We start from the raw sequence: 16138 nt of genomic DNA, 5'->3' as shown, positions 1-16138 counted from the left end.
ATCCTGCAGTATTAATATGGGCAGGGGTAACTGTTAGGAAGATAGTATTGTCAGAGATTTGTCAGGTTGCCCAGACCTAGATGAAAAGGGAAAATAGTAGATCAAGTTTGAGTATTACTGAATAATGGTTATGCCCCAAGTAAGTCACCATGAAAAATATGTGGAGCTTATAAACTGGTGTATTTTGTAGCTCTTTTTCTCATACTAGCCTTGTAAATAGCTATTTGTTTGGTTGCTGGTGGTCAGTTACCTCCAGGCTACCAGGTAAGAAGTTTGCTTTACCTGGAAAGGGGTTGTATCCTTCCCCCTTTCCAGCCTCCACTGTGCCACCAACATAGCATGTGTGAGAAGTAGATGGGGCTGGCTACTTTTGTGGATTTATTTCCATCTCTGAAATTTACAACTCACAACTGTTTTTCTTGCACTGTTAATGTTTGAGCAATTTTCTTGTTTGTAGGACACCATTTATGCTGCTACTAGCTAGAGTAATAAGACCTGAAAAACAATCTGCATTTGTGAGCAGCCCTCACAAATATGCTATTAAACAAATAGGGGTGTTTGCCAAGTGAAAACAAATTGGGGCTAGTGGCAGCTGTCTGTAGCGCCTGGTACTTCATTTGAATAGTGTGCCTGTAGTCCATCACTTGCAGAAGTAGAATAAAAACAGCCGTATAATAACAAGTGCCAATAGTAGCTTGTGGGGAGTGTTTAAATAGACTATTGCCATCACTCCCTTAAAAAGCAAAATTGTGAACTGCCAGGTACTAAATGAAGTTACAACAGGAACAAGCAATCTTTTTCAGCCCAAGAGCCACATTCCATTTTGGGCAACCTTCTGAGGGCCACATGCCTGTGAGGCCAGAGGCAAAAGTGGGAGGAAGAATGAATATAAATGTTATTGGTTCAAGAAAAATAGATATAAAAGGAAGAGAATTCCGGAATGCCAAGATTCAAATTTGGGGCAAGTACTATTTGGTGAGAGAAAACCAGCAGATATAAATTCATAAAATATGAGGCAAATAAAGTTTGAAAATGTAGGATGTAAAACCTTTAAAATATGCTATTCTGGGTGAGTTCCAAAACTGTCCCATTTAAAAGTTCCTTCCGAAGTTTCCCAGCATAGAACACACATTAGGTAACTTAAATTGGTTTACTTACAAACTCACCAAAGGTCTCAGGAGCCTGCCCTAAGATCTATGGGTAATAATAAATAATGTGTTCTTCCATACGTCAGTTAGAAAAGTTGCAGAGGCAGTAAAAAGTAGCTTAGTTACAAAGCGGTAAAACATTACTAAACTATTTGTATAGGAACAGGAGAGGTTGCTGAGAGTAGTGCAGCTGAGCTGGAGGAACCAGCTCAGACCTCCTCACATGCTGAGTCCTCAAGTAGACTGGGAAGCAGGGAACAAAGTGTTGTTTACCTATTTCTGCCCAGGGTAAGGGGAAGTGACATAGCTAAGCTTGGCAGGACAGCTTACTCTATGGTATGCTCTGATGGTGTTTCCTGCTTGGCAGGGGGTTGGACTCGATGGCCCTTGTGGTCTCTTCCAACTCTATGATTCTATGATTCTATGATTCTATGTATTAAACCCTTCATGCATTAATTAGACTAAAGCATGCTGGTTATATGAAGCTGGTTATCCTGTAAATTTTACATGCATCCATCTCTGTCCTTTATTCAGACAAGCAAGAGGTATGATCAGAGTTCAAGGACCCATTCAAAGAACACTCAGGCTTGGAAGCAGGGCCTGTGAAGGGTGCAACCTGGGGAGAGTTTCAAAGGCCAGCTAGAGACCTGGAGGCCTGCTTTCGGCTCCTGGGCTTGAACTTCCCCATCTGTCAGTTATCGTAGAACATGCTTTTAATGCATCTTAAGCAACCCTGGTCCAGCTTATCTGAGGCCCAATACGATTTGGGCTGTTGTGCATGGCCTAGTTGTCTCTCAGACAGCAAACCTGTGTCTGGGCTGTCCCACTTCAGACAGTGGGTGGGGGTAGGGATTCGACACACATGATTGAATGTGGCACTCCACACTCAATCCCTGCAGACCCCTGATTATTTCTAGACAAGCTGGAGATAATTCTCCTTTGTGGTGGTTAATCTTAAAATGATTAGCAAATAATTTAGACTCTCCTCTGCCCATGTGCTGGAATGTTCCCTTCCATGCCAGTGGAAGGGAAGACTATATGCAGTTTTTCCCTATGTGTGAAACTGCAGAATTAATGGAGCAATATGTTTATATATGCAATTAAAAGTCTAGAGTATAAAACTTGGACCCTGGGAAGCTGCTTTATACCAAGCTAGGTGAACCAATGGTCTGACTCAGTAATACACATTGATTGGCAGCAGCTCTCTAGGGTTTCAGACAAGGGTCTTTCTCAGCCCTACCTGGACATACTTATTAGGATTGAAACATTTTGTTTGCAAAGCACATGTTTTGCCGCTGAGCTACCCCATTCTTCCCCATAAATGATTGAACCCAATCTTCTGTTATGGTTGCAGTCTCCTGGCTTTCCTGCTTTTAAAACTGAAGCTGTGCATGTTTTTGTCTCTGAGTTTTATTGGTGTAACTCAGAAGATAAGCCATTTTTGGCCTGCAACAGTTTCAGTTTAATAACTTTTAGCAATGAGATTCTCAAGCCAGAATTCTGTTTTTTTCCTCCCTCTGACACTAACCACACAACGCTCAAGGCTGCTTTCTCTTCAGCGTTAGTTCCACTTCACTGACATTTGGTTTAATGTGGCATTACATTTTTTTCTCCATGAAAAGGGAGTCTCTTCATACCATTGTTTTGCTTTTAAAAATGTAATCCTAAATTAGTTTCCCCTAAAATAACTTATATTTTCATGGGTGCATTTAACAACTTTGTTTTTGCTACAACAGACTAACATGGCTCCCTGGATATAAGGACAGACCACTTGTTACTACAGGCACTGTGCTGGCCCTTGAAAAATGTATCACCATTTTAAAATTATTATTATTATTATTAGTTCACCACATTGCTTGATTGTAATAATAAAACCTCTAAGTTGTTTACAAAAAAAAGCATTAGAATTAACAAATGAAAACAGGTATTTAAAAACAATCATAATATAATAAACCAAAAGCGGGTGCTGAGTACTGCAAAGATGCCTGTCTGATATCAATAGATGGTGCTGCCACACTAAAAGATCACATTCTTACAAGTGTGGAACAAGTGTTGTATGGCACCTGTAACAGTGCCAGTTCTGTAGGTTGGAGTGAATGGATACTTATGGGGTAAGGCAATCCACAATTAAACTGGTCCCAAGCTGTTATGGACTTGATATACTAACAGTAATACCTTGAACTCGGTCATTTGACAAATTGGGTTCCCATGTGGATATCTGAGCAGATGCATTATATGCTGACGAGGTCTCACTCCTGTCAGCAACTGTGCTGCAGCATTCTGCACTAATTGCAGTTTCCAAAGCAAGTACAGTAGATTGCATTTCAGTCATGGGGAGAGTCACCATGTCAGTCACCCCCACTCTTTCATAATGATGACTTCAATGTATCCTGCCACTTGATAGTAGTAGTAGTGGTGGTATTGGGCAGGGAAACACATGGGATGATGTTTTACGTGCAAAAGTGAAGCTGTGTGCTGCAGGAAGAAAGTAGCATAGGGATGACCAATAGGTGATCCTTTGTGGAGAGCACCTGCCTCGTCTACTCCAAAGTTTGTGTCACAGTTCTGCTTGTAAACTTAGTTTCTGGCCATGTTTGCCAAGCTACTACACCTTTTAGGCTTCAAGATTTTGAAAGCAAGTGAAACTACCCAGACTGAGTCCTCAGACAAATTCAAACTGATGATAAAAACACAAAACCTTTTTGGAACCAGAGGGCCACATTTTCTTCTTGGCAGCATTCCAGGGAGTGCATACCAGTGGTGGGCAGCGCCAGAAACAAAAGTGGCAGAACAGGAGATGTGACGCTTTCTTTGTGTAAGAGGTTACAGTCCACCCATTCAAAAATTAGAGGTTTATATAAACATACATACCTCTGTTCTCCCAGGCAAGCAAGAAGCATCATCACAGTTTCAAGGACACATTCCAGCAAAGCAAAAGCACTCAATGAAGTTATGGTCTGTGGGAGAAGTTACAACCCTGGGGAGAGTGACGAGGGCCAAATAGAGAGGCCTGAGATTCCCCACCTTTACTCTAGGCTTCAAAACTAACTTTCCTGAAGCACTGGAATATTTATTTATTCATTCATTTAAAATATTTAAAACCTTTTGAGGCTACTCTGAGAAATTAGTTAAAGTGATAAAAAGATACACGCCCACTCCATAGCAATAAGTAAATAATTGGACATTATTTTGTTTAATGTCCAATCCTGTATAACAGCAGATGATTAAAATGGATTATTTTGCAACAACTCACATCCTGAATGTCTTCATAAGCAAGTGGGCCTCACATTTCCCCCTTGAGATTAAGAAAGAGGTAGATTTCAAACCTTGAAAAGAATGGTGTTCCTTTCCGATGTTCTGATCTTTCTGCATGATGGGAAGTAGCATTGAACCCGATGATCTTCAATAAAATGGTGGGTTTGCACACAGAGAAACGGGGACTCTCAGATGAGCAAGACCCAAAGAGATTCAAAGATTTAAGTGCCTTGATTTTTACTTGGAAGCATTAACAGCAATCCGTATGGATTGCTCAACAGCAGTTAATTATACTCCTGTCTCCTCATCTCTGTTGAGAAGCTGCCTGCTGCCTTCAGCAGATATACCAAAATATTTTTCTGTCTTTCCTTTATAGTTCAAGCTACTCATCAACTGCTCTAGATTTTGAGACTGAACACAAACTGGACCCTGTGTTTGACTCCCCAAGAATGTCAAGGCGCAGCTTACGTTTGTCTGCTGTAACATATAACACACCTGAGGATACACACAATGAAGGCATCTTTGGTGGTGGCAGCGGCTCCTATGGTGGGAAAAAGGCATTTGCAGACCAGTCAACTAAGTAAGCATTTCTTTTAATAGGTACTTCATGTAAGTTACCTTCTTACTGCTTCCATTCTATTAAATTTTAAGGGGTTCAACTGCATGCTGTGATTTTTGTTTTGTATTTCTATATTGCATTGGGAATCATGATAGTTACTAGTTTTTCTTTAAAAGGTTTGCATGAAACTTTGACTCTCCCTTGGGTTTTCAGTGGGCAAAAAGAGGAGTACTGCTCCTCCCAAAGTTTGGCATCTTCTCCTGGAGAACTGAAGGTGATGCTTCAGTTTTGCAAGTACCTCTGTTGTACTGTAGAATTTCTTTAAAAGAATATTTGTTTCAAAATGGTACTAGTTACTATTGTAGCCTCCAGTTGAGTTAGGTTTTCTTCCCTAACCTTTTAGCACATGCTTTTGTGACTTGAGTCCAAGAAAAGTAGCAGCAGCAAATAGAGTGTGGTTTGTACGAAAAACTCAAAAGTACTGGTTAGTTGAGGATGGAGCTTCTATACTTTTAATAGTTGCATAATCTTAAGAGTGGGGCAGCTTTTCTCACATCTTTAACAAGCTGCTCTTGCCAAACTTCCCCCTCTGTGCAAGATCCTCCTTTGTACCTGGTCATTCTGTGAAGCATTAATGTAAGCTCAGTGTTCTGTGTCCCCAGCTAAAATAAAAGAGGCAAGTAGATCTTGAAGACAGCTATATATGTAGTCCACATGGCTGCATTATTTTCAGACCTGTCAACCACAGGAGATGCTTCTCTGGTGACCAGTGACTGGTTACATTTCTGGACTATTCAAATGGATTGATTAACTCTGTAACTGGAAATTCTAGTAATCATTTTGTCTTGTTTTGCATTGTGCACTCAGTGTGGTTAACATTGCATTTTTTGGGGGGTGGGGGGGAGTTTCTCATTGGAGGTTCTCATCAAAGAAAACTATGCAGTATCATTCAGGTTATTCTAATCTTGTTCCTTTTTCAGTCATTAGCTGGAATATCTTTTGTGTACCCCTCCCTTACCATGATTTAAATTGTTTATTCTATCTGTGATTCTGGCTGATCACAAATATGATCATACTAGATACTCGATGGACGGAGGTAATATTCACAAGAAAAACATTTTAGGATTATGGATTATCTTGGTTTCTTATGAGAACTCAAAAGCCGCCAAATGGCATGTAATACAGTTCCTTCTGACTTCAATGGGACTTAAGTAAGAACCATTTCACATGTACACATTGCCTGCACAGCCACCCTATCCCCTGTAGAAAATGTATGAACTGTTCATTGGGTTAATCCCAAAGAAATGGTTTGTGAGTGGCACTCTTTAAACCCTGTTACTGCATCTTTATTTTAAAGTAGTCCCTTCTGAGTTGCTTCCAAGTAGGACAACATAAGTCACATGTTACTCAGTGGGGCTTCCTATAAGAAACCCCACTATTAATCTGCATTCCAAAGGATGCTTATTTAATCTCCAAAGTTCATGGACCTTGTTTCTTGGAAATAACATTACAGTAACAGAGGATTCAGAATGTATATGCGCGTATTGTTTTGTTTACGATGTGACCATTTCTAGTGCTAAAAATAAAATAAAATTGGCATAGTCAGTCAAAAAAATAAAAGTGCAATTGATTTAAAATGGGAGAAATGCCGACTTTTACTTACTTCATGCATTAAAAGTGGGACTTTAAAGGGTTAACTTTGCCTAGATTATACTCCTTTATTTAGAAGCTACAGCTATTTAATTTTAATTGGACTTGTTTCCAAGTTTAGGATCAGTGATTTAAAAAAGGACTTCTGCATATATTTTGGCATAGTCTATAGAACAGGGCTGGCTTAAACAGAGATACACAAATTTGGAACAGCTTTGGTATGCAACCATTATGTATAGTTGTGACCCTTCTCTCCTCCCATGAGTCCTTTGGAAAAAAGAATGTGATGTTACACCAGGTACCAGAGTTGTCCAGAAGCAGTGTTTGTCACTGCTTGTGATTATTGTGCAAAGTCACAGACTGGCCTCCTCCTCTCATGAGTCATCTGGAACTCTGGGAGGGGCTGGCTTGATATTTTCACAATGCATATGCTTTCAAAGATGCTTGGAAGCAGAATGAAAGCGTTTTTCTGTGTATGCTACAAAATTTGTGATAAGATGGATCTTCTTTCCTCATGGGCACCTATAGGTTAGCAATTCTCAGGAAGAGATTTATTGTTATCATAAACTACCTTGGAAGTTCAGTTTTCACACATCAACACAGTTCAGACACCTTGTGAAGCCATGATTGTGGTTTCCTAATTTCTCTGTCATTTCGACTAAGCTAGGAATTCTTAACAGAAAGAAAACAAAGAACCAGCAAACAACTCTGAAATAAACTGCACTTTGCCTCATTGTGTAGATTACAATCTGTGTTTCCACATTGTATAGACCCTGTGGTTAGCATAGGCAGTAGACTGGTGTATTTGAATTGTGCCACTATCTGCTCTATGACGGTTTTAACATTGGAGTAATGTTTCCCAACAACAAAATTATTATTTATACCCCACCCATCTGGCTGGGTTGCCCCAGCTATTCTGGGTAGCTTCCAAGGCATATAACAACATAATAAAACATCAAACATTAAAAACTTCCTGATACAGAGCTGCCTTCAGATGTCTTCCTAGCTTAAGGGGAAAGGAAAACTGCTTCCTTTTTTTGTTGCTATAGCCAGAGTAACACTGACATGGCTTCAGAAGACCTGCTGGATTATTATGCCCCTTTTCTTTTGCCTTGTGTTACAGATTCTTAGTATGCCTGAACTGTTGGTGAATGTTGCACATGTATGCTTTGACATTTCTTTTTCTTTAAGGTTTGTAAAGCAGCGTAAAAGTGTGGTGAAACAGTCTGGCTCTGTAAGACATACCCCAAGAAAAAGTGTGCCCAGCTCTTCCAGTTTTAGCCACAGTAGTTTCAGTAGCCACGCAAGTGATGGATCTTTAATGTCAACCATATTGGATGAGTCTTCAATACAGGAGCAGACAGCTGTTGACCATTTTTGGGGTAGGTAATAATGTTCTACAATACACATACTGTATATTTAGCATGTATGCTGTTATCTGTGGTGTCAGTTCTAGTTCAAAGGGCAAGCTGCGTTATACGCAATAAGGCAGAGTAAGAAAGAAATGGTTACACATTTAGGCTACGTTCTGTTTGGTGGCACAACTAGGATCCTTGATGCCCAAGGAGGATTTGGATTTTGTCTTTTAAATAGCAGCAACTGTACTACATTTCAAAACTTTATATATGTATATAGGAAGAATTCCAGAAGCAGTTTTGTGATTAAAACAGAGGGAGAAGCCATAGCTCAACAACACACATGCTTTGTTGTTTGCAAAAAGTTGAGGTTCAGTCCCTGGCACCTCCAGGCAAGGCTGCAAAAGATTGGTCAAAAATCCTGGAGGCCTACTATAAATCAGTGTAGAGACAATACTGAGCTAGATGGACCACTATTTCAACTTAATATGGCAGCTTCCTATGTGGATCTATGACTCTAAATTCTGCTGACCAAATGCAAGTGAATTTGTACTTAAAGGATCTCTCTGGGTCCAACTTAGTATTTTGAGAATGAGCTTTCACAGAGTGTGGAGCATGAAGGCTTACTATCACCTTCAGAGTTGTGAATATGTCTGCAACAAAACCCACACTTTGATTCTTTCAGCAGAAATACATGATGGCTGAAGATTCTGAGAGTTATTAAACAAGGAATTGTGGATTCTGTATTGAAAAGTAAATTTGGTCCTGTAAAGTGTGTGTGTTTCAAATATAAACCCTGTCATTGACTTCCCCTGTGAAAAGTTGCACTCAGGTGGCACTCATTTTGGTGGGAGGATGGAGGAGGCAATGCCTGCTGGGTAAAGGTAAAGGGACCCCTGACCATTAGGTCCAGTCGTGACCGACTCTGGGGTTGCGGCGCTCATCTCGCTTTATTGGCCGAGGGAGCCAGCGTACAGCTTCCGGGTCATGTGGCCAGCATGACTAAGCCACTTCTGGAGAACCAGAGCAGTACACGGAAACGCTGTTTACCTTCCCGCCGGAGTGGTACCTATTTATCTACTTGCACTTTGACGTGCTTTTGAACTGCTAGGTTGGCAGGAGCAGGGACCAAGCAACGGGAGCTCGCCCCGTCGCAGGGATTTGAACCACCGACCTTCTGATCGGCAAGCCCTAGGCTCTGTGGTTTAACCCACAGCACCACCCTATAGTGCCAATGCCCCATGTTACAATTTGAATTTTGGACATATATAAAAGTTACTGATATGATTTCATTCAAGATGACTTGTCATTCTTACAGTGTTGGTTTTGCTTCCATCTGTAAATTGTTCAGGGATTTTGTAAATTAAAAAAACCCTTTGAGATGGAAGTATTTTTATAGCGGTACATTTCAAAATACATAGAATATGCATTGCAATCCGGCTGCTTTCTACTTGAAATAGCAAGGTAAACAGAGGTTCTGAATGTAAAACACTAGGAGAATTGTGGAAGATTCACTAATGTCTTTTTTAATGACCAGGTGCCTGAGAAACTAGAGAAAGGGGAAACAGAGGGACAGATGACTCTTTTAAAGCAGCTTATATCCTGTTTCCTCTCAAGGAGGCATGCTGTGTGGGGATTGCTAGAATTGTAGAGCAAGTGCATTAATTTCCAAGTGGAGTAAGGTGCTGCTATGTCACTGTAAATTAACTTCAAGGACAGATTTGAGACAAAGCCTTAGTCCACCTTGATAAATTATCTTTTATTTGGAAAGTCTGTGTAAAAGAGCATCTGTGGGGCTACTGTACCTGGGGAGACAGATGAGGAACATAATGTGTATAAAGCTTTCCTCCCTCCTTCCTAATAATCGTTTCTGACTTGAGGTCTGACCTTGTTCAGGCCAATTTCCCACTTACTTTGGTGTAAGGATTGCAGGACTGGGCGCCAAATGAGCAGCGCTACTGTCAGAGAAGATCTTGATCCTGTGTGAGCAGAGAAAGGTGCTGTCGTAGTTGTAGGCCATATGCTATTTAACTAGCCTAGTTGTAGGCCTCCGCTTACGTCAGGTTGAAGAAACCTGTGTTAACTACTAGTAGCGCATTTTTAAGTGTTAATTTTGGCATTAACCGCCTTGTTTTACTACTATGTAGTGAGCTACAGCTAGAGCAAGTGGTAACCAAGCAACAGAAACATTGTGTGCTTCCAATTATCTAGCTTCCCCAGTAGCAACACGGGTAATAAAGGACAGTTTTTTGTTGCTTTACATTTCCGCCTGGAAATGTAACCCTGTTTGGTAGATAACATAAATGGTTGTTCTTAATAAAAAAAGATACTCCCTTGTACATAGTAAAGTTTCCACTATGCTTCTTGTTTATTGTTCTAGAATTAGCAGGAGAATTTCTTTTGGTATAGCAGTTAACGTTGACTTAGAAATAGTGCACCTCCTTGAATTTAAACAAAGCGTCCCTTTACTTTTCAGGTCTTGATGATGATGGTGATCTCAAAGGTAACCAGGCAGTCTTTTTCATTATAATTTCTTCTCTCCCAAATTCACTGGATTTGGATTGTTAGATCATTTATTGCCATTCAACAGGTGGAGACACTACAGTGATTCAGGGCAATGGTGACTTAGCAACAGCTGAGAACCAGACAACACTGAGCAATGGGTATACCTGCAGTGACTGCAGCATGCTTTCTGAGAGGAAGGAGGTCCTCACAGCATACTCGGCTGCTCGCATGCCATCCTCAAGAATTTACTCCAGGGATCGAAGCCAAAAACACAAGTCTAGTAAGTAATATTGGTGTTCATTCTGTTGGTTTACCACTGTTGAGAAATGGTGCATGAATGATATCTTACTGTGTGAAAAATGTGTTGAGTTACATTGGTTTAGGATTCTAGTCCTAAAGGTTGGGGAATTTTTGATTTAATAGAACGTTCCCATGGCAATCTGTCTGCAACTGCTTCTGGTACAAAGGAAGTTCTTGTGTGCTGCTGATCCTTTTTTGAAGATCATGACATTCTTTCTAATCAAAAACAGAGAAACCCAAGCCGTTTCTAGCATAGAAACACCAGCATGGTAGGAATTGGTTGCTTCATCTGAACTTGGTAGGCTCTCTTGATGAACAGGTTTATCCAACCCTCATGCGTATGGTAAACTCACATTGCATATCTTCATTGTGAGGAAGGCATCTGATCACATTTTTGTTCAGAAAAACTCCATAGAACTGATGTTCTTTCCATAAGCTGTGCCAATAGGCATCTGAAGTAGGAGGCAGAGTTACTAGAGCGTGGTTACATTCTTAAATGAGGAAGAATTAAAAGGAGGAAACTTTGGGCACTTGAAAGTGAGAAACCAATCTCCAGAACTACTTTCCCAGAGCAACTGTATCTAACACATCATTCTTTACCTCTGTCTTATTTTCCAGAATGATCCATCATCTCATTCGGGTTTCTTTACTTAGTAGCAGCCTCTATGAAACTGTAGGATTACAATCTCTCAGTAGTATTGATTGTCTTTGCTTCTGAGGAGTTCTGCATTCTGCTTGTCTGAATGTATCCCATGGAAATTAGTGTTGAGAGCGGCTCATTCTTTCCGTGCAATTATTTGAATGCTGAAGAAGAACACATTTTGCGCTAACCAGTTTTGCTCATCTGCCAACTTTTGGCTAGTAAATTTGCAAAGCAAGGAATGCAGGAAACATTGTGCTACATATTTTTCTGAAGTTGTTAGTTACATGGACTGGTACTTAACAGTGTTTTTCGGTAACTTGGTTGTTGTCTTTTAACCCCACTTATTCTCCATGTGCTTGAATGAATGAAAGATAAAAATAACTGTTGCCATGGGGTGACTTATCATATTTTGGAAAGTAAGAAATAACCATACTGCACCTGCGTGGTTTAGCTTTGTATTTTCACTGTGTTAGTCAGTAGAGAAATGGAAGCAACTAACATGCTACTGATGCTCTTTTAATAGGGGGCCTCCCTTTCTACACAAATCAGATTCTGCGAGCAGCCAAGTATACCACAACATCTTTTTCATCACTCATAGTGCAGTTATTTCAAATGATCTTGCTGAAGCTGGGCTATGACTGTAAAGGTATTTTGTTTTTTAGCTTATCTTTTTCTTTGTCCATCCGTGCCACACACTTAAAAAACAAATTCTGAACCCCTCTGCTGCCTTAGTGGGTGTATGCTTCTTCATGTCTTTCACTCTGCATCTTTATTATGTCCTCTTTGGTGACCTGGCTTCTTTCTTGCTTTCAGTTGCCTGCCTTTTATATATATATATATATATATATATATATATATATATATATATCTCCTCTTAGAAGCATCGGTATGCAGGCACAAGGCACTGGTGCAGGTTCTCCTTTTTTCTTCCTTTCTTGAAAAGGCATGAATAGTGGGTTTTGAATGAAAGCTTAACCTTGATTATGAAAGTAGATTATTTAAATTGCATTACATTATAGATAAAAATCACACTGTCCCAGTCTTTAAGTGCTGGGGTTTTTCTTCTTTCTTTAGTGTTTATATACAGTGTATTTAACAACAAACATGCTTGCTTTGGTCAGGTGTATTTCATATTCCGCCAGAGAAGTGTAACTCCTGGCTGTCATTGGCCAACTACTGCTTCTCATTTGCGTTTTTAAGATAGTCCCATTAAACATTTTTACATGAATGCCCAGAAATGTAATGTGTGGATGTGACAAGTGTGTTTTCATCTACATATATCATACCAGTCTGTCCCCAAGGGAGCTGGGATGGTCTGCAGCTTCTGTAGGAAACCCACACTTCCATTGCATAATATTGTGCTTGCAATATTGGCCCTGGATACAAAGAACTATGCATCTAATGCCCAAGAGCGCTTTGGAGTTATGTTTCTCAATGTGGCAAATTGGTATTTTGGGACCCCGCTAATTGATTTATTGGCCCTCAATTAGCTATTTATGGCAGCCCGGTCCGGCGCGCTTCCCTCAGCTGCGCCACTCAGCTCCACTCAGCTCCGTCATCCGGTAGCTCTCAGTCACACCTTAGCAGAGATAAACACAGCGGTGATAAACTGTCACGTCCTTCCGTTAGCTTCCAGACAAACACACACAGAGTCCAGGTTTGTCCATTTCAGCTCTTTATTCCGACATTCCCCCAGGGATCTCCTGGGCTCCTTTCCGCCATTACAGGCTACGTCTTTCTCCCTCAAAGACCAGAGGGGAACAGGACAGAAACTCCTCCCAGACTCCTCCCAGCTTCTACTGCTGACGTCTGAATGTTGAGGCATCATGGGAACTTCTTAACCAGTTAAGTTCCAAACCTGACACCCCCTCTATGCCTCACATTCTGGCAAGACCTTCTGAGTTCAACACCTTCCCCTTTGCCTTGTGCCCCTTCCCGGCATCTTTCCCAGGCACCTGTTGAACCCCTTCACATTCCCAGAATCACACTGTGCGACACTTTTCCACGCACCTGTGACCTGATACCCTACTGACCCATTAGGACCAGCAGTTGTGTCTTCTCCGTCAGACTCTTCCCCCTCTGACTTGACACCCTGTTTGTGAGCTTTCTCCATTACGCTTACCGGAGATGAAGCCTCACACCTGGACACTCCTTTCACAACCCTTGGAGATGCCCAAACCTGCCCTGAACCCTGACCCTGGACTTGGTCCCCATCACCGGGTTTTGAACCCTGATTCTGGACCTTATCCCCGTCACCGGATTCAGCAACAGCCTCCCTTCTCCCTTGAGAAGACTTTGCACCCGTCACCTGGTGACGTATTCCCTTTTCCTTGAAAAACTCCTCCAGAGCAGACCCAGTAAACTGTGACCCTCGGTCGCTCTTGAACCCTTGCACCTTGGTGGAAAACCTTAGTTCCACCTCCGCAACCCAATCCTTGATCAGTTGCGCTGCCTCCCCCTGTGATTTGAGAGAGAGACACCAGCCAACCTGGCTGTGGTCATCTGTCAGCGATAGCACATACCTGGCCCCACCCAGACTCCCACACTTCCTGGGTCCTGACAGATCTGTGTGAACAAGCTCAAAAGCTTCCTTGGCTACCCTCCCAAACCCGGGAAAACCAAGTACCTTTGCATGCCTTTGCATGCCCTGCACCCTTGGGACCTCCCACATTTCCGGAGTTTGTACCCTTTTGTGCACCTGTGCAACTTTTGCACATCTTTGGGAACCTTAGCACACTTCACCTGTGCTTTTTTCAGCATTCCCACCACCCTCCAGAGGTGTCTCCAGAACAAAGAAATTATTCTCCTTCTTCGCTTTTGACCCGTTGTCGTCCCCCTCTGAAAATGGAACAGGTATCATTTTCAAAGCACTTTTTTGAACCCCTGTGTCATTAGAGCAGATACAGATAACCGACAACAATTCAGTCCCGGCACAACGCAGACCTCTTGCTCCTCCTGTAAAAGGGAGAAAAACACGTTAGCCACAGCAGAAACCGACTTTTTCATTCCGTCTGCTAAACAATTGTTCCTGTCTAAACAGCCCTGCAGTTCCGCAGTTTGCCTATCAGGTGCTGCCTGATAGTAGAATCCAAAACACCCAGCGTGTCACCGTGTTCTGGCTGGAGTTGTTCTCCACAGTTGCCATAGAAGCAACAAACGTCCCGCTGCCTCTGTCCTTGGCAGCGTCCAAAACCGCAACATCCTGCGTTGCTCCGAAGACTGGACTTATCTCAGAGTTCCCAGACACCTCTGCAGCACGTATCTCCCTCTGCAGCAGATGGCTGGCCTTGAAGTCTGTAGCTGTGTCCTGTTTCCCAGGCTTCGACTTTCGACGCAAACATCTCTTGGCAGCCTCTGGAAAAAGAGGCTTTTCTGTGCTTTTACTGCTCACCGCCCCCCCACTGCTCCCAGGGCTCCCAGGACGCTTTCCTGCACCCCCAGTGGTAGGTAAAGGGCTCCCAGCAGCTTGCCTCTCTCCAAGCTCCTCACGCAGATGTTAAATCACTGCCTTGGGCTCCTCCCGCTGGCCTCCTTCTCCTTCTTCCGGAAAAGCACTCCTTGCCAGCTCCGCCCCCTCTGAACCTCCACTTCATTCCAGCACGTACAGTGGAAAACTTTAAACGTGCCTTTGGAAACCTTCGCCCCCCCGACCTGCTCAGCAGCACTCCTTGTGGCTAAAGCATCAGGGACAGGGGCTCCAGCCTTTTTAGGCTTTTGTATTCCTTCTCCAGGCTCTGGCCTCCTGCTGAAGCTTCACAGCAACAGCACATTCCCAGGTAGCCCTTTTTAGACTCTGCAAACCTGGCAGCAACAGCAACAGTGCCAATAGTCCCCCCTCTGGGGCCCATAACCTGTGGCAAATTGGTATTTTGGGACCCCGCTAATTGATTTATTGGCCCTCAATTAGCTATTTATGGCAGCCCGGTCCGGCGCGCTTCCCTCAGCTGCGCCACTCAGCTCCACTCAGCTCCGTCGTCCGGTAGCTCTCAGTCACACCTTAGCAGAGATAAACACAGCGGTGATAAACTGTCACGTCCTTCCGTTAGCTTCCAGACAAACACACACAGAGTCCAGGTTTGTCCATTTCAGCTCTTTATTCCGACATTCCCCCAGGGATCTCCTGGGCTCCTTTCCGCCATTACAGGCTACGTCTTTCTCCCTCAAAGACCAGAGGGGAACAGGACAGAAACTCCTCCCAGACTCCTCCCAGCTTCTACTGCTGACGTCTGAATGTTGAGGCATCATGGGAACTTCTTAACCAGTTAAGTTCCAAACCTGACACTCAAGCACCATGGCAAACCTGTTTTTGGTACTGTGTTACATGACATTCTGATCTGCAAATTCCACCATATGGGGCTGAGCCCTTGGTGACCTCTTTGGATCCTGGTGTCGTCTTGTAATGGCCTTTCTCATCAAGATGTACTTGGTTTCTCTTTCACGATTTGTTTCCTGCAGGAAATCAAAGCATATTAAAGTATTTTAAAATATTTTTCTGGTGTCCTTTGGTCTCCAGAAGTGAAAAGAGAGTGTGTTTAAAATGTCAGAAACAGCAGGCCTGGTCTTCTTTAGAAGGCTTCTAAGCAGGACAAATATTAGCAAGCAACAATCACCCAGGAATATAAATAGCCTTAGAAATGCAGACCAGCAGAATTCATGAGCAACCCGCCCCCCCGCAAAAAAAAACAAACCTAAGATGGAGCATAGCTCATTCTAGCTAGTTCAA

At 42.4% G+C, this 16138-nt stretch overlaps 1 protein-coding gene and 1 long non-coding RNA gene across 23 annotated transcripts in view; both read left to right on the top strand.

Moving 5' to 3' along the window:
• SUN1 (Sad1 and UNC84 domain containing 1) overlaps positions 1–16138 on the top strand; it is a 55790-nt gene that overhangs the window by 17722 nt on the left and 21930 nt on the right. For 15 of the 22 annotated variants that reach the window (XM_077918550.1, XM_077918549.1, XM_077918558.1 and 12 more), the window contains 5 exons: positions 4780–4983; positions 7804–7994; positions 10444–10470; positions 10558–10752; positions 11939–12061. In XM_077918550.1, the coding sequence (XP_077774676.1) occupies positions 4853–4983; positions 7804–7994; positions 10444–10470; positions 10558–10752; positions 11939–12061 (667 nt within the window). In that variant the 5' untranslated portion in view covers positions 4780–4852. Of the gene's footprint in view, positions 1–4779; positions 5013–7803; positions 7995–10443; positions 10471–10557; positions 10753–11938; positions 12062–16138 lie in introns of those variants that run through there. The other 7 variants (XM_077918561.1, XM_077918560.1, XM_077918553.1 and 4 more) reach the window with 2 other exon arrangements.
• Positions 12068–16076, top strand: LOC144325432 (uncharacterized). Its single transcript, XR_013390585.1, has 2 exons — positions 12068–12851; positions 15703–16076. It is a non-coding gene; the product is annotated as an uncharacterized LOC144325432 (long non-coding RNA).

This window comes from Podarcis muralis, chromosome 14 (assembly GCF_964188315.1).
Source record: "Podarcis muralis chromosome 14, rPodMur119.hap1.1, whole genome shotgun sequence".
NCBI classification, from domain to species: Eukaryota; Metazoa; Chordata; class Lepidosauria; order Squamata; family Lacertidae; genus Podarcis; species Podarcis muralis.
Note: the sequence above shows the minus strand (reverse complement) of the source record. Positions and strands in the feature narration are given on the sequence as shown.